This window comes from Salarias fasciatus, chromosome 23 (assembly GCF_902148845.1).
Source record: "Salarias fasciatus chromosome 23, fSalaFa1.1, whole genome shotgun sequence".
Classification (NCBI taxonomy): domain Eukaryota; kingdom Metazoa; phylum Chordata; class Actinopteri; order Blenniiformes; family Blenniidae; genus Salarias; species Salarias fasciatus.
The window spans coordinates 21595371-21614876 of record NC_043766.1 but is presented as its reverse complement, the minus strand read 5'-3'; the positions used below and the strand labels follow the sequence as shown (position 1 = coordinate 21614876).

Genomic DNA, 19506 nt, shown 5'->3' with positions numbered 1-19506 from the left:
CACAAACCGAAAAACCGAGTGCCTAATTAACCAACAACAGCCACAACTAACAACTGACTCCAAGAGGCACATGCGCATGGCGGGTTGCAGCCAGCTCCCAGTCGGTGTCCCGCGAGCCGAGCTGCTCCTTGGCCAGGCTCCCCAGTTGCAGACGATGAGGCGATGATTGGTTCCTGCAGCAGCAGCAACCTGGGAACCACACACTCAGACACTGGGGAAGGAATGGAGAATCAATGCGGCCATAACATCACCTTACTAGTGAACTAGATGGACTCAAAATGTTTACTAGTTGACTAGTAAAAGTAGGAGGTATACTAGTTAACTAGTGAAGCCATTTTGATCTGCACTTGTCTACTAGTGGGGCTGAAAGTGTATACTAGTTCACGAGTGAAAAGCAAGGTTCTGCATGTTTACTAGTCACGAAAGTTTTGGCCTTACCGGCGAGCTAGTTTACTAGTAAACTGACTGACATGTCCACTGGTGCACTAGCTCACTAGCTTTAGAGAGTGAAATGCTATCTTTTTTTTTTTATTTACTGATTTATTGATTCATTTACTGATTTACTTTCATTTACTGAAGCTCCAACCTTAGTGAAATGGTTTCAGGGTGTGTAGACAATCAACAGACAAAATCCGACTGGCTGAGTGTGCGTCTCTAAACTTAAATCTAAAATAAATGAATAAACTCTAAAATAAAAATAATTATTATATTAAGAAATACAACAATAATCCCCTACTATGAGGCTGGAGAGCCACCTGTCGCTCCACAGCCACGGACTGTGGATTCCTAGTATATAATTATAGTTTTCATTGTATTTAGGGCTAACTCTTTGTAGAGTACTAATTAAAATTCAGTTGTGATGCTGCAGCTGGTCTCTGATGCATAACAAATAGCCGTTGATATAAGACAGTTGTATGATTGTCATTCATTCATTCATTTTTACAGAACATTTACAACAATGTTCACATTATTCACCTCAGACAACCATAGAAAGAGGAGTGAGGACAGACAGCATCTGCAGGATGCTCTCAGTTTTTGGCTGTGCTGTGCCCTTTGCAAAGGACTAATGGGCAATAAATGAATCATATGAAGAGTCTGAGATTTGGTATAATCTAAACAGACACGGCCAACATGACACTTCATGTGACAAAACACTTGGCATGACAAATACAGTTTTAGTGCAGCTTTTTTTCTCTTTAAATATCATTTTGTTACAAAATATTAATGGAAAACAGATTATATTTGCATGTTATGTAATACATAATTGCAACTAAGACTGATGACCACTAATACCTTGCATCGTGTCTGGAGGGCCTGACTGAAGGGTGCCATTGAACTTTAGGGGGGATCACAGCAGCAGAGAAAATCCAGGAATAAAGCTGAAGTCCTCTCCCGACATGACTGGACAGTGGTGTTCTGGTTGCACTCCCCCCTCATGGCATGGCCCCACGTCTGAACTCCGGGCCAGGCCTTTCTGTTTAGCACATGCTCTCCTGTTGCACCAGTGGGTTCACTTTAGGTACTGTGGTTTGTTCCCAAAGTCCAAAATCATGCATGTCAAGTTAAATGATGAGCCTTACTTTCCCACTGTTGTGAATGTCAGAGATTGTGTCAGTGTGCCTGACTGTTCTGTGATGAACTAGAAAATGTGCAGAGTGTAACTTGTCTTTGCCTTTTACTTGAAACTGAATAGTTGAATCAAAGGATGGACAAATTTTAAAGACCTTTGACAAAACAAGTTTTTAACTGCTTATAGCAATTACAACATGTATATAAACATGTAAAAATATTCACACGCTATCTTTATAGGTGAACTGTTTCTAAAAATAATCTTATTTTTACCAACATCTCCACACCAAAGTACGACAAATTGTAGGATTACAACACACAGGCACCTACAAAGATACTACATAACATTATTTCAAATGTTCATCAACACTGCGATCAAATGCTGGAAATAGATTTGGTGAAACAGAAGTTGGGTATCTCTGCATGCAAGTGCATTCTGACTTCATTTCCTCTTCTAGGACAATGAAGAGGTCATTCAAAATTAGGTTTGAACACTTTGTAAACTGTGCCACAGTGATACACTTTAAGTCAATAAATTTTGAATTAGATTAAAAGGCAGGACACGTGATTCGTGTACATATTAGTGGTGTCTGACAAATGGCACATTGTTGAAAATAAATGATGTCCAAAAATCTGCACCCCTGCAGAGAGTCAGACTCAACTTAATCAAAAAGGTAGGGGAGGGAGTTTCACATGCAGCACAGTGAAACTGCAACCTGAAAAAAAAAAAAAAAAAAAAAAAAAAAAAAGTTTTGAGCACTTTTATTCAAATTTGTTTTCCCAACAAGGTTCCTGCAAAGATGCATTGCAAATGATAGAACTGCATTCTAATCCTCATGTGGAAATACCACAAAGGTTTACAGCCATGTAACCTGTAATGCACTTCTCTGTTCACTAGATGCTTAATACTTTAACGTCCCTCCCAGAAGTCACCGCCAAATAAGAAAGAAAGAAAGAAACACGAAGAAGAAAAACCACATGAAAAGCTGCAACATTGTCATCTTCTGCTACATAGACTGTGGGACATTGTGGGATTGCTGTAGAAACTGTAAATGTAATCCCTTGAGTGACCTACTTAAATGCTTTGTTCATACAATGCACCCAAAAAAAAAAAATACCCCCCCCAGTTTCAGTATGAGACAAGAAAACAACTCTTAAGGAAACATAAAACGAAACATAAAGCTTCTGTAAGAACATCAGATTAATGCTTTATTCAAAAAGAAGACTGAACAAAAAGAAGTAAATGTGTGAGGAATATTAAGAAACGCAAAGAAACCCAGGAGTGTTACGTCTAATACAATGAAACATTTAAATTCTTTTTTGTTTCATGCATGAAAAGGTTGAGCAGGGCCACAGGACTTTGATTTTGGGTAAGAGAAATCAGAAGGCAAAGGTCAAAATGAATCATTGTCAAATACTTATTAAAGATTTGTAAGTGAAAGAACTCAGTATGCATGCATGAACACACACATGCACGTGCACACACACACACAGACACACGCACACACACCTCTACACAGGTGTTGAAATACAAAGAGATGACTCATTCTTGACTATATTCTCAAGAAATTGAGTTGCATAAGAATGGTAACCTCAGAGAGGTATGAATGCATGCTTGACCCGAACACTAAGTGGAGGTGTTTGATGTGCTTGTCTTTGCCTCTCGGCTCAGTTCCCTCATTTAGGTACTTTCTGGATGCTGTCATTTCCTGAAAACAGAAGTTTCTCTACAGATACTCTTGAAATTACTGAGTGTTTTGTGGTTTGGTTAAAGGTGTCTGTTTGAATGATTTCTCTTTCTGACAAACGGTGAAAACAAAATTGTCTGAGTCATTGTGAGATTTGTGAGTATGTCTCGATGTCTCTTTCATTAATATTTATGAGATGTTTTACACCAACATGTGAAGGCAAAAAATGCCCCCCCTCAAAAAAACAAAAAAAAAAAAAAAAAACAAAAGCAAAAGAAAATTATGACTTAATTGCCCAAGCAATGTAGAAAATACTTTTCCACAAAAAGCTGATCGACCTTATTAAAGCTCTTTAAAATTTCTGAAAACACAGATGCTGCACCTTTATAAATTCAGCTCGAGCACATAACATGTCCTCCACATCATGGAAAAATACACCGCATATGCACTACAGGTTTTGGTTATGACTGGAAACATTTGCATGTGCAAGATTGTTTGTTTCCAAGATAACAACGGGGCGACAGTAGCTCAGTTGGTAGAGCAGGTCGTCTTATAACCGGAAGGTTGGCGGTTCGATCCCTGCTCCCGCAGGCGTAAAACTGTCGTTGTGTCCTTGGGCAAGACACTTCACCCACCTTGCCCAGTATGAAAGTTGTGAGAGTGAATGGTTGGTGGTGGTCGGAGGGGCCGATGGCGCAGATTGGCAGCCTCGCTTCCGTCAGTCTGCCCCAGGGCAGCTGTGGCTACAGCAGTAGCTTACCACCACCCAGTATGGTGTGAATGAATAATGCAATGCGTCTTTGAGTGTCCTGAAAAGCGCTATATAAAACCAATGCATTATTATTATTAACAACAGCAGACCGCATTGTTCTTGTACGTCCATCCATTCATAACTCATTAGACCACAGGTGAGGGTTGGAACATAGATTGACCAGCATACCGTGAGCTTGGCCTTTCGGCCCAGTTCCCTCTTCACCATGATGGACCAATACGACTGCATCACTGCAGCTGCTGTGCTGATCCACCCGTCAGTCTCATGCTCCAGCCTTCCCCCACTCGTGAACAAAACCCCAATGTATGTGAAACTTCTCCGCTTGGGTCAGGGTCTCTCCAGCAACCCAGAGAGGACAGACCACCTTCTTCCGGTCCAGGATCATGGATTTGGAGATACTGATCCTCATCCCCGTTGATTCACACCTGACTGCAAAACTGCCCCGGTGTTTGCTGTAGGTCCAGGTTCAAAGAAGCCGACAGGACGACATCTGAGAGGAGCAGAGACGGAATCTTGTGGTTCCAGAACTGGATCCCCTCCGGCCACTGATTGCAACTAGAAATTCTATCCATAACATTTATGAAGAGAACCGGTGAGAAACAGTAGCCCTGCCGGAGTCCAACGTGCACCGGGAACAGATTCAACTTACTGCCAGCAATGTGGACCAGACTTCGTTCATACAGAGACTGGACGGAACTCAAAAAGGGACCTCGGACTCCGAACTCCTGAAGCAGCACCCACAAGGTACCACGAGAGACGTGGTCCAACACCTTCTCCAAATCCACAAAACTTGTGGTCTGGTTGGGTGAACTCCCACGAACCCTCGAGCACCCTGTGGAGGGTCTAGAGCTGGTCCAGTGTTCCACGACCAGGACGAAAACTGCATTGGTCCTAGATCCGAGGTTCGACTATCGGTCAAATCCTTCTCTCCAGTACCCTGGAATAGACTTTCCCAGTAAGGCTTAGGAGTGTGACCCCCCCTATTGGAAACCAGCACCCCGGTCTGCCAATCCAGAGGTACTGTCCCCGACCACCATGCGATGTTATAGAGATGTGTCAACCAAGACAGTCCCTGCACATCCGTCCCTGCACATCCAGAGGCTTAAAGGTGCTGTAGGCAGGATTTTGCTAGTCAATGCTAATTTTTCTGTTTTTTCTTTGGATTAAATGTTAGAGTATCCATTGATAATCCTTTAGGAGTGCAGCATAATTGCACTACCGCAAGGGCGCAGCGTTTCCATCTGTTTCTGTTCTGAGCAGAAAAGGAATCTCCACAGCTCCAGGTATCTTTGACCAATCAGAAGAGGCCCTGAGGCTCTAACTGTGATTGGTCGAGGGACGTTCGTCATACGTTCTTGTGGGAGGGGCTTAACTTGCGTAAGGGCGTGATGTCAGAGAAAACAGGACAGGATTGGCTGTGCTGGGTTTCAAATCGCCATCTTACTTAGGTAACCCTAAGCAAGATGGCGGAGATGCGGAATCCTGCCTACAGCAGGACTCAGGGCGAATCTCGTCCACCCCCAGTGCCTTGCCACTGAGGAGCTTACCAACCACCTCGGTGACTTCAGCTTGGGTGATAAACGAGTCCTCCTCTGAGACCTCAGCCTCCTCCATGGAAGACTTGATGACGGGACTAAGAAGTATTCTCTCCACCATGCGATTCTATCCCCAGTTGAGGGCAGCAGCTCCCCACCTCCACTGTAAACAGTGTTAGTGCTTTTGAGCAGCTTTTAGTCTGGCCCATCACCCGGGACCTGTTTGCCATGGGAGATCCTACCAAAAGGATATTGGACCAGAGCATAGCTCTGGGATCACGAAGGGTGTTACCTGAGCTTAATTAAAAAAAAAGAAGAAGAAGAAGAAGAAAGAAAAGGCAAACACCCAATCATTTTAGTTTATGAACGTGAAAGCAGGATTTAAGATTCAGTAATGGCAGTTAAAGAGTTAAACATGTGAGCAACTATGATGAAAACAACTTCAGGACTATACACATTACCAACTTCAACTGAATTCCATCTCATCTGCTTTCTTTGGGTTTCACCTAGGCACAAACTGTGTTTTTTTTTTTTTGTTTTTTGTTTTTTTACAACAGTGAGTACAAGTCAGAACAGTACTGGTTCAGTTCTCACCATGACCTTGACGAAAACCGCATGGGGTGGGGGTGGGATTTTTTTTTTTTTTTTTTCCTTTTTAAGTGAGCTGCCAATTTTCCACACAGATTGTTGAGAGGGTTGCACATTGCAGCTGTGTTTAGGACTTCAGAAAGTGGTTCACTGGTTTCAAGCAGCTTGCAACTTCTCCTTTTTCCTCATTGGTGTTCCTCTGGAATTCCTGCTTCCTGCTACAATCCAGAGACAAGCTTTCTGAAATAGATTATCAGTCTTAATTGACAATAAATGTGAATGTATGTGTTTAGCTGTCTTTGTAATTCACACTTGTTCCTAAACATTAGGTCAGGGTGTTCATTTTTGGTTTTGATTACTGTAATTTGTCCCTGACCTACTGCAGGAGTTTAACGTGAAATAAATAAGAATTATGGACACAGAAAACTGGTGTATATGAAGCATGTAGCACAACTGCTTTGAATTAATTCTAGAGGTTTTGCTTTTTTTTTCTGTGCATAAAGTTTCTGCATGTGCTTCACTCATCCTCACTGTGCAAACTTGTAAAGTCATTTAAAAAAACAGAAAAAAAAAGTTTTAAAACATCAAGGTTTTACCAATACGTAAACATAAGTATCCTTATTCACTGATCAGAAAGAAGTACACATTTTATGTAGAACAGATGTGTTGAAGGAATAAAATCTGACTCATCATGGTGAGACAAAGGTCACCAAGAAATTCCACACTGAGGCAGAGCAGGAACAGCAAGCTGTTAAAACCACAAAACAAAATTATTTCTAAGAAGAGACATACTGAACTTATTCCAAGCAGAACCAAAGTCACTTTAAAGCTCATCAACATTTATTTTTAATTACTTGATCGTATTTGACGTTTTAATTTTTTTTTTTTTTTTTTCCATTATGCTCCATTTTATGCGGGGCAATACTACAAAAGAATTTCCCTCTGGGATTAATAAAGTCTTTCTATCCTATTCCATCCTTTTCTGTTCTATTCTATTCTATTCTATTCATGTGACTCCATGGGTAAATGAATTGCCCATACTGACTTTACAGGCTTGAACAGAATCTAGAAAGCCCATCAAGAACAAAAAAGACATGGACTTGTGAATGCAAGCTGTTCATCTGCTCACAAAATTTATTTTTGAAGCTTTTTGTGAATGCATAGAAAATAGACAATAAAAACTCTCCTCATACAGAATGGCATGCTTACATTGTTAATTAAAATGAGTAATGACAGTAACCCTCCTGAAGCAGTATGTCTTTAAGTCGAGAGTGGACAGTACACCTTGAAAAAACATTACTGTAATTATTAATATTGGATTTTGACAAAAGGAAGCATTGATTTTAAAAAATGGGAAAAAAATGAACTCAAATTTGAAAAAATGTGTGGGGTGGGGGGGTGGGGGCGACTGGCCTCTTGTAGACTGAATGATAAATGTAATTTTAAGACAGTTTCCAGAAAGTCTGAAAGACAAATTAACTGCTATAAAAGTGGTAAGGGGGACAAGACGTGACAGAAGCAGATAATATTACATGCTTTATAAACAATGTGCTTCCCTTTTTTTTATATGAAACAATACAATACAAAACAGTCCAGCACAATTTCCAGACACAATGCTTTTCATATTTACAAGATGAACTCAGCAATGAACAAGAAACTGAACTGTGATATTAACACCTGAAAAATACAAAGAGGAAACTTGTGTTGTTGAAAGAAATAGTATAATGTCATTAAGTTATGTTTTTGTTCGAGCAGTGCAGTAAATTGTATGTCTAGATTTGACTTTTTGCCGTTTATTAGAAAAGTAGTTGAGCAGCACTGTTTGGTGTGTGAGGAATGTCGTTTTCATTGATACATACAACACTGATAGATTGTGGTTCTGAGCTTTGAATTTTCCCACAATTTAAATGAGAATTGCTGACCAATAAGTTATGAAGGGATCCAAACCATATTCATCTATAGAGAAGGGGTGTCAAACATAAGACAGCATGCCAAATGTGGCTCACCAGACAGTTAGATCCAGCTTGAGAGATGACGTTGCAAAGTCTATGATTAACCAAGAAAACATTTAAAAACAAAAATACAGTTGGCAATTTCTCCATTGGAATAAAGCGGCATATGGCAATAATACTTCTGGACGAAATATCAGCGATGCTGCGTTAAAAGCTAGAGACCTTATGTCTAATGAAGCAATGGCATCAATGAGGGTGACTTTGTCAATTCATGCTGCAAAAATTGAAAGATCTGAGACAAAACAGGACTTTAATAACATTAGTCTGAAAAGAATCACTGAAACAGGTAGGATCTCTGCACCTTAGACAGATTCATCAAATATAACGTAAACACCACCCATTTCCTGCATTTTTGGATGCAATGACATCAAAAGAGTATGTATCAAAGGAGGATTTTTTTGTGTGCATTTTTCACAAAAAAAAACTTTTAAAAAATGACATGGTTTTTCAAATTGAGACATTTTATAGTTAACATTAAAATAAAAGGGCAATTTGAAGTTGTTATCATTCTATATGGTCTGATACATTTGAGCTCCATTTTGGCATATGTTGCGCCTGAACCAGAGTGAGTTTGACACCCCTGCTGTAGAGATCACATAATTATTTACCATGCCAAGCCAAAAGAGGGTGCCAGAACAATAAGGCTGGAAAAGAACAAGCTGAACACACCAAAACTGAAGAGACAGCTCATTTCTGAACGGGAAACTCCCCCACAGATCAAGTAACCTTTTTAAAATCATCTCCAGATCTAATTTTAATTGATTTTTTTTTCTTACTGTTTGTAAATTTTAAATGCTCTGCTGTCTGTGTTGTGGTTAAGCTGCAGAAGTCTCCTTACTTAGCTGCTCCTTATGTCTCAATTTCATTATGACCCTGATGCAAGGTCTTTGTCACATTAGCATTTCCGCCGCAAATCTTGAGCACTCCCCCGTGCAGATAAGAACCCACTGAACTCCTTCACCCACTCTTCACCCAATGGTCAGCTCTCTTCCACACTGTCACGGAAAAAACCCAAATATAGGTAAGGAAAATGAATCTTTCATGTACAAAATGCTCTTTAAAATTTGTGGAGTGAGATCAACAAAGATGTTTTTTAGCATGACACAAAGGGAGACTGAAAGGTCTGTTTGAAACTCGACTGAATATCAGATTTTAAAAAGAGACAGACAGTTAAATTACGGCAGAACAGTATGATTTCATTAGCCACTCAATAGCACTGTAAACACTCACAAAGATTTCAAGGTTAATAATTATAAAATATAAAGTACATTTTAAATAGTTTGTATTCTACCTGTACAACTTTTGGGTTAAGTTCACCCAGACATCAATTTACAAAGTTATTCAAAGTAAGAACCAATCTATGTAAATTCACCTCATTTTTTTTTAATACAGTGTATTTTTTTTCCTGTTCAGGAGGGTAAAATTGCACAGAATTACTGAACAACAAAGGAAAATGTAGTTAGCAAATATGCATTTGCATGTACTGATTTGTCACGACACAACTATGCATTCGGTCCCATTGTAGCCTAATCTATAAAAATGCTCATGTTATGTGAAAAATCATATTCAACCTATTTTTAACAGTATCAAGTGACACTTCTGTCCCTTTTTGCTCCTTAACGGACTGACAGTGATATCACGTGGTGCTTTGACAGTAAATTGGCAGTGTTGCAGAGTGTAGCCTTTAACTGTAATCTGATCTATACAAACCCACCATCAGCGAAATGCCTTAGAGCAGAGAACCTGCCTTTATATCACAATAGTGCTCTCAAGTCCTGACGGTAAATGAGTCTAAATATGCAGTATATAGCTGGAACTGTGAAAATACATATTGGCAAGTCCTTGGCATTCACTGAGCACCGCCTTGTCACAATGTATTTATCAGTTTGGAGATCGAGCGCTCGAATCACCTCAGCTGGGGCAGAGAAGTGACGTCCTTCAAAGTTGAGGAGGACAGAGATCCATGTCGGAAGTTGGCAAGAGCTTTGTAGAGGTTAAAGAGTGGTGGGACTCTAAATGCTTCAGCTGTTGGTCTTTTAACAGTCTTATCAGATTTTGAGAAATATTTAAATGCAAGTCAGATTTCCTCAGTAGAATATTGAGAACACACAACAAACAGCAATAGAAATATATCAAAGTCTCGCAGATTGCCATTTTTATACATACAGTAGTTTTTCAATTAGATTTCCAATAACAAAACCTTGTCTTAATAAAATGTCCAAAAAATTAATAGGTTTGATATTTTAAACACAAGTCCAGATTAACGTCTTTAATATCCCCTTATGTATTAGTTGCTTGTAAACCATATTCACTGGAAGATACTAAAAAAAAAAAAAAAAAAGAAAAAGAGGGTAGAAAAATCAAATCATTTTCATGTTGAATTTTCGTGCTCCACCCTGCCCTCCACTGGCTCCACTCGGTCCGTCCACTTTTCTGAAAGAATATTCGACAGAGAAATTGTTTTTGTGCTGTCCTCTGCCTCGACTCCAAACAAACAGCAGAATGAAACAGAACAGGACAACACCCAGAAACATTATACAGCCCATTGCAGTAGATATGAGAATGGTCTTGAGGTCCAGAGTGAACTTCAAAAAGACTCTGGTATCATTTAGATTTGTGTCATTAAGATCCCCAGTGTAGTAGGTACGGTTGGCCATGAGAGCTGCGTCGAGGGGCAGCCCACTTACTGTAAGTGTGGCAAAATAAGTGTCGTTCCCACCAGCATTGCTGGCTATGCAGATGTATGTTCCACTATCCGTCACCTGGGCATACCGGATTTCCAGTGTGCCCTCTGGTAAAACAGTCAGGCGGCCGCTGCTTTTTGTTGTGATGCGGCGACGCTGAGGAGAAATCCAGAATATGACTGGTGTTGGTTCCCCTTCTGCTCTGCAAATGAATGACACCACCTGCCCCTCCCGGGCAGATATCTGTTGCAATTTCCTGTTGCGGATTTTGGGCTTCTGGCAGGTGAAGTGGTCAAAGAGAGCTGAGTCAGAGAAAGCGTTGAGAGCTCGTCCTTGCACCTCAACAGGTGTCATACACACCGGGGACGCGCCGTCAAAATTCAGAGTCTTCCTGCGCTGAAGGATCCAGAGGAGTCGGCAGTCGCATGCCAAAGGGTTTCCATCCAAGCGCAAGGTCTCCAGAGTGTTGACAGACTGGAAAGCTCCCTCTTCCAAGGTCACCAGGCCGTTAGTGGAAAAGTTAAGAAGGCGAATTTGTCTTAGACCACCAAGCGCATAAGGTTGAACTACAACCAGATTAGTGCTGACGAGATGCAGCTCCTTCAGCCTGATGAGATCCCGCAGAGCCCAGGATTCCAGCACAGAAATCGGGTTGTAGGAGAGATTGAGGCTGGTGAGATGAGGCAAACTGCGGAGGGCAGAGGTGGGCACAGAGGTGATGTTGGTGTGTGTAATAGACAACCAAGACAAGTTAAGACCCTGCAGGCTGTGAGGAGAGATGTACTCCAAAAAGGGCCAGTGATCAATCTCCAGGCCCCTCAGGTTTCCCAGCCTCCGGAAGTTCTGGTCCTCTAAAGCAGAAATACTGAGGTAGCGGAGCCGTAGCGTCACCAGGTTATGCAGGTAAGATAAAGACTGGCTGGACACTGACGTCAGGTTGCACCTTTCAATTGTAAGCTCTCTCAGTCCAACAAGGCCCAAAAAGGCCTTGTTAGAAATATATACCAGATCATTATCTCCAACCTCCAAGTTCTTAAGACTTTTTAGATCTTGGAAGGTAAAGTCCAGAAGAATTACAATCTTGTTTCCACTCAGGTCCAATGAAGTTAAGTTGGTAAGTCGTGAGAAAGCCCCCATGGGCACCAGCTTTAACTGATTACCTCTTAATGAAAGCGACTGCAAGTTCTGAAGACTAGAAAAAGCATTCGGTTCCAGGACACTGATCATATTCTCACTTAGATCCAGCTTTTCCAGGCATGTATATGGAAGCAGATCGCCGTGCACTACCCATCGAAGTTTATTCCCACTGACGTCCAGGATCTTGGTGTCTTGCGGGATACCCTCTGGCAGCGCAGAAAGACGTTTACCATAGCAAGACACAGTCTTGAGCTTGGCAATGCAATCACATCGTTGAGGACATCCTTGACTTTGGGTGGGTGACACTGTGATCATAAATAGCAGAAACAGGAAAGGCAGGAACCAGCCTACTTCCTGCCCCAGGCTCACCCCCATGGTCCTCCTTTCTTTCTCTTTCTCAACCTCCAATATGGGGTTGATTCACTGGGCTGAACACCTGAAAAAAAGAGAAGAGAAGAACAGATTAGAGAGCAAAGGGGAAGACTAAGTGATAGATGTGACACAAATTAATTAAACTCAATTATTTTCAAACACCAGCAATCAAACAATCCTCAAAGGACTGGGTCTGTATTCAGTGGAAATGCTTTGGCTTACAATAACTGACTGTGCCTTGCAAATTGCGAGCTGTCAGGTTTTCGAAACACACGCCACTACACAAACACCATAAATCTACTATTTGCCGTGTAAATACTATATCTTATGTTCTCGCTCGCTCTCACTCACTCACTCTCTCTTTCTCTCATGCATTGTAAATGAACGAAAGCTTAGTAATTGGGGATCTATTGCTGAGAATGCATAACAAACTAAAAGAATTGTGGGGTGGGTCTCAAAGCTATTATCATCAACTAACACTGCAAGTGCTCTCACATGACCCATTTATATGGCATGAAGGAAAAGAATATTAAATGTGCTGCACAGAAAAATACCAGAAGGATCAATGAAATTTCCAAGTGACACTGAACAAACAGTGGACAATGTAGCACAGAACATTCGGCCTCCAGTGTGTCTTTGAGTAAATGCATGACAAGGTCACTCACCATAGCAAAAGGCTACGACTCAGTGAATCACAATAACTCAGCCCTTCGCATGATCTGCATGAGTCTCTGAGGCATGAGGCTTATCATGAGAGGCCCGGCCTAGCCTCGGCCTGCCAATGGGTTTCATATGACACACACGGACATTCACATAAACATGCACAATTCCCCTTGCACACCCGCTACCTCTGCCTGTTGATGGATGTTGACAGCAGAGCAGTAATCCCTTTATGGAGTCATTGAGAAATGCCAACCCGTGGAATGGAAACGGACTCCAGAGAACATATTCCATAAGATTATAACAGATTATAATAAATGAATAATGAGACAGACACTGCCTATGTACACAATAAAAAGCCTTGTCTTCTCTGCCTTTCTGTGTAATCATTACCACATTCAAACAGGAAACACATACAAAACAAAATGTTGCAGTATCCCCTCAAGAGACATTTGTTATTTTTCTTTTTAATAACAACTACTCACCATTCACAAATAAAGTATAAATTCAGTTTCCAACTACTTGGAACTAATATTTTACTTAAGTAAAACATAAAAACATAAATAAAACAAATAAACAAATAATTCACTAGGGTGCAGCTTTCTTTCTTTCTTTATATTTCTATATTATTATTTATATATTATTCCAAATTAAGTAATTCTGAATAACATTTATGAATAAACAAAGCATTATGCCGGTGAATTTTATCTTTGTTTCTCGATTAACTTTGATACTACAGCTTTAAAAATGTTTGCATTGTTATGCATCCATCCATCCACACCAACAAATATCATTGTAGCGTTACGACACTGAAGCAAATACTGGGAACTACTTTTTCTTTTGAAATCACTACGCCCAGACACCATATTTAGTAAGTAGTTCCGTCTTAGCAATCTTCGCATAAACAACTCAATCTCGTAATTTTGCGTTAATATTTCACAGCGTAGTCAATGTGCAGATTATAACGTGTCCACCAAAGTGTTTGGGGGTTGTTGGATTTTGTATTTGATGAGTTTGATGAGGGGAACCAAAGATACCATTCACTTCCATTGTGTCCGTCCCGAAAACCTTCCCCGACTCACCTCTGAATAAGCAACAGCTCGCCCTCACAAACAAAGTAAGTATGATGTTAGAAATGACTAAGGAATTGCGCTAAATGGGCCAATTTGCCAAAATGTTGAAGTATCGCTTTAAAGGATAAGTTCAGTTTAAACAGTTTTCACATTGCTTATAGAACGAAGTAGACCAGAAGAAGAAGAAGAAGATGTTTGCAGAGATCTTCTTCTTCTTCTTTGGAGCGGGTGGTGACCAACAACTTTGGTGCAAAGCACCAACTACTGTGTCTCTTGGTGAATGTACTTCAGTTTGCATCCAAGTCACCGTATTCACTTCAGAGATCTGTAAAACCGCAACAGCATGTATTTTGCGACACCGGGCTGTCGTGGAGGAGAGGTGTGAAAGGACCATGAGGAAATATTGGTGAAACTCATGAGTTTTTGGACGATTAAAGCCGTTTTGGGAGCCGGCGCCACACATGCCCCATTGGCTAACAGTATATGGATGTCTACAGCTCGACTTTGGATCTAAATTTCTCCTGAACCACTTATCGGATCAGAAAAGCCTTCTGGGTGAGTATATTGATCTACTTCGTTCTATAAACAACGTGAAAACTGTTTAAACCGAACTTATCCTTTAAGAGAATGCATCAAAAATTATGTTACTAAAAACAAAGAGATAACATCCACTGTGCAAAATGTATGAGGAGATTCTTTCATTCTTACTTTGGATAAAATTTTATTCAACACTCATCGGGAATAGGAAACAAATATTTGAAAACTTCAAAACTTTATGGCAATTGAAAACAGCAATACAAAAATCCTAGTTGAACAAAAATATATTAAATTTGCATTTGATAAAAGTTAAGAGTCACACATGGAATGCCTCAACACATGTAAAAGCTGATTAACTCATTTTACACATGCAATACTCTGGTGTATTAATATATGTATGGATTGAATGTATTGGCTGCATGTTGTCAAGTGGAAACACTGTTGCTTGCTTATGTGCACCATGTAAATAATTTCATCATGAGAACTGTGAATTCTCACCAATTAGAAAGCCCCCACAAGCTTTGCCTATCTCAGAGCCTCATTTACAATTTTCAATATGAATAGATTGCCCTTTTAGCTTGCATGCATTTCACGGACGGTTTTATAAGAACACACTACATGTGAACGGGAGCATTAAAGTGAGGCCTCTGTGTGTATTAGGCTGTTTACAGGAGAACAATCCGCAGGAAGTGGTTCACCTCTGTGCTGGTTTGCTCACAATACAGTAATCAGCAGGAGCGTTGGGGTTCAGTGTCTTGCTACAGGACACTGACAAGGGGTAGTTGGGGAATTGAACATGCAATATTCGGAATGTGAGACAACAATTATACCCTTTGAGCCAGATTAAACTCCTCCCAGTGTTTTGCACATATCTGAGAAAAACACCTGATATTTCATCTTCAAGATTTGCAAACATGCTAAATTGATGGTGTATGATGGCCTTTTGCGTGTCTCTAAGATGTAATTATCAAAGTAGGAGTTAAACGTTCATTATGTGCACAATGTGAATTTTGCACCCATGTTTATACTTGCAATCTCGAGTAGATCAGACTCTCACTGCCTCGCACCATTCTATATGTCTCTGTTTTACATTTATAGAGATGCAGATTTAATTCATTACTATACTAATTCATTAGAATACTAGTATTACTGGCTGTTGCTATTGCAATACGTTATAGAAAAATCATCAAATTCATGTATTTGAATTAACTGCTGCAGGATCTTGAACCTTTCTCTACACTGGAGGTCATGTACCTACACAGTTAAGCCCGCCACGATCACCTAAACCTGGTCTCATCATACAGTTTTTTTTTTTTGCGAACCTCAATAAGCAAAAAGTGTTGCCAAGCAACTGCATGAGGGTGATTTTTTTTTTTAAATCAAGATTAGTCTATTAACAAAAAGGAAACATTAAATGTTAATTGGATTATCTAATTAATAATTTATAATAATCTGTCCATCTATCTTCCACCACTTATCCAGGACCGGGGGTAGCAGTCTAAGCAGGGATGCCCAGACTTCCCTCTCCCCTGACTCTTCCTTCCACTTTTCCCGGAGGATCCCGAGGCGTTTCCAGGCCAGACGTCATCCTCGGGGCCTCCTCTCAGCGGAATATGCCTGGAATACCGCCCTAATAGTAACTTAATTAAATATTTTATACCTATCATTTAAAACGCATTGTAAAATGAGGGGGGTATCCCCCTCCAACATTTTCTGTGCTGATCCACATGGCGATAATCTCCTAGGCGCTCCTGACACCATATCACAGAGACTTCATTACACACCCTGCAGCTCTGCACTAGACGACCAAACAATACACTCTCAGTCATATTTGTGAGTAGACAAGCGAGAAGATGAGCGCAAAGAGAAGACACAAGAGAATGAACCGACAACGAAGCATCGTGGTGCGGTTGTGGGGCGTAGTTAAGCTCAGCTGTAGGGCAGAGCGAGATGGCTGGGGCTGGCTGCTGAGAGGTGTGCGGGGAAGGATAATTGTGATCACCTGTACATGATTATTGACTGTCCCTCCCCCTCCCTCCCCCAGTACAGGCTTTAAGACAGCTGCTCCAGCAGACAGAGGGAAGATGATGGACTGCAGTGACGTTGAGCAGCACTCGGCCAACATCAGAGAACCTTCAGAACCCAATAGAGGCGAAGGGTGCTTTGGTTTTGGTGCCACCTGAGGGGAAGTCTGAAAAGGCTCCCCAGGTGGTGGTTTCTGTTTGTGACAAGCAATGAGGTTCAGGATATTATATGGGAGTTGTACCCTCAAGACTACATGGATGAAGCTGGATGGGAGCAGCCCATGGATCTGGAAACAATGGGGTGTTCATGGACAAGCATGATCCCTTAGCAAAGACCACCTTTCATCGTCCCTCAGCAAGGACCACAGAGCAGCATCCCACAGGGTTTCAAGCCGATCACTGTTCCTGAGCAAGGAACACCAGTGAGCAGCACCCCACAGGGATTCCAGTCCTTCATGGTCTAAAGCCAGAGATGCTGATGCAGGACATGTTTGCACATATTGTAGAACAATTTAAGAAAAAGGAAAAAAAATAGCATCACTAGTGTGGCTCCTAGAGCAGCCACACAATACCATTGGCAGTCTCACACTGGTATGTGTGAGTTTGTGTGTGTGAGAGTGAGCATTCTCCAGGTACTCAGGTTTCTTTCCCCCCCCCAAAAAAAAAAAACAGTGTGCCCCCCCAGATCATCAGTGAACATAATTGTCAGTGATCTCACCTGGTAAAATAACAGAATAATGTTAGAAATATTTCATCTCATTTTTGGAAGTAACGCTGCATTTCGCTGTAATAATTATGTTTCTCTGGTTCCTTCTACAGTTCAAAAACTTGCACTATGGCTCCCTGAACAAGACTCCCCACACCACCCACCCCTCCTCATCCCCTACCAGATCATTATTGAAAGTAAGAACAAGTTCTCAATTAATTCACCTGGTAAAATAAAGGATAAAAAAATATTACAATACATTTTCATTTCATTTTGTTATAACATCACATATTTTTATAATCTGTTGCATTTTATAACTTGATAGGTTTTATAGCCTCTTATCCTTTAATTTTGTAATAAAATCTCAGTATATTTTATCCAATCCTCCCTGCCTGTCTTCGATGAACTCACCCCATGATGTTTTAAAACCTACATTAATTTTTTTTAACTCATCATTCACATCACGTAAGACTAAAAATAACCAATAACAAAATGATTGAACAAAGGTCAGACAAACAGTTCCTCCTTTCTCTCTTTGCATCCATATCATTTCTTCCTTTCTTTCATTCTTTTTCTTTCTTTCCTTCAAGCCAGAAACCATACAGTAATGGATTATGTTTTCCAAAAATGCTTTTTCCTCCAAATGTTTTCAGTCTCAGTGGAAGACACTGTTAAGTCCAGCTGATTTATAAATCCTTGTATACTTTTATAGGCTTTCAGCTCGAGATTCCCTGATGAAGATTTGAGGAAGAAATAGTCCGGAAAGGTCACGATAAAGTTTAGAAACCCTGTGGAATACACCGAGCGTTGACATGACAGCATCTAGTGTCAACTGAATAATATATGACAGCAGTTCTGTTGGCATGTCAGAATTTCTATCATCATATTCAAATAGAAAGGTGTCATCAAAATGACAGCAACACCTGCATTTTGTAATAACTCCTATGTGAGTAGTTATTATAAGAACTGTGTGGTTACATGGTGTTTTTAGTTTGAAATTAGTTTACTCCAAATTAAGTAATTCCAAATATTTATGAACTTTGTGTTTACATGCGAAAAACAAACAATTAAATCCTCTTTGAATTACGTTTATTTCCGAATAAATATTTCAGCTGGTCATTTTAGAGCAGAATTATTGTTTATTCAGATTTTAAGAGGAATAAAAAGTCCCACTTAATGCAGTGTTCATGAAATGGTTTGTAAACGTAACACCCCACCACCACTACACATGCACTTGTGCATAGAAGACCTATTTAGTGTTTACGTATTTAGCAGTTAGCCCACAATGTGTCTAACAAGGTTCAGCTGAGTCAGAAGCAACTGTTCTTATTTGCATGTATGAGAAGCACTTCAATCTCAATTCAAGCTTCGAAACTGAAAAACAAAGCGAAGAAACACAAAGGCATTTTGGGAAAAATTGTCTGAATTCACTTTGCCTCTTGCTGCAATCGGTAGCTGAATCTGGGATGAGAAAGCAGCCAAGAATTACAAGATAAAATCACCTACTGAAGCTGATGCTTGCAGGGCTTATACATAAATAATGCATTTTCAAAAGTGTACAATGTAAACCTTTTTCTGCACTGCTGGTCCAGCTTCCAGTAGGTGTTACAGAAATTATTACAGAAATTATCAAAACTAATATCACTCTTGTCCTTGTGAGATTTTGTAAATCGACTAGCACCTACCGCAGGCTCTGTCTAATTCATTTAAGTATTTTTCTCATAGACAAACTGTATATAACAGAGATTATTTTTTGTCTGTTCATGTGATATATAGTGAGTAGCAGCTTATATATAATTTTAGTTCTATGATATGCAGTGTGCAGGTCTTGGCTAATGAACGATTCATTATTTTATTGTGGCTTGGTTGGTTGCGTGAGTCCTCCCTCAATCTGAATATTGCAGGTTCGATTCCCTGTCTGTCCATATGTCAAAGTGTAATAAAACACTGAACTCCATCCTGCTGCTAACGGTGTGTGGCTGTACAGATGAACTTGGTGAACAATGTGAAGTGCTTCACAGACTGTTCAAGCAATGGAAAAGCGCAACAAACGTGAAAAGTCTTTACCGCTGTAACTTAGCTGCGAAGAGAGGTTTCTATGACATGAACACTCCACTAAGCAGGAGTCTTGAAAGTGTCGGGGGCTGAG

General features: G+C 40.4%; 1 protein-coding gene across 1 annotated transcript; it reads right to left on the bottom strand.

Moving 5' to 3' along the window:
* Positions 1-10433: 10433 nt before the first annotated feature.
* Positions 10434-12416, bottom strand: lingo3a (leucine rich repeat and Ig domain containing 3a). Its single transcript, XM_030083493.1, has one exon. It carries the CDS (start codon positions 12358-12360, stop codon positions 10525-10527), a length of 1836 nt encoding a protein of 611 aa, XP_029939353.1. The 5' UTR covers positions 12361-12416; the 3' UTR covers positions 10434-10524.
* Between the last annotated feature and the right edge of the window lie 7090 nt (positions 12417-19506).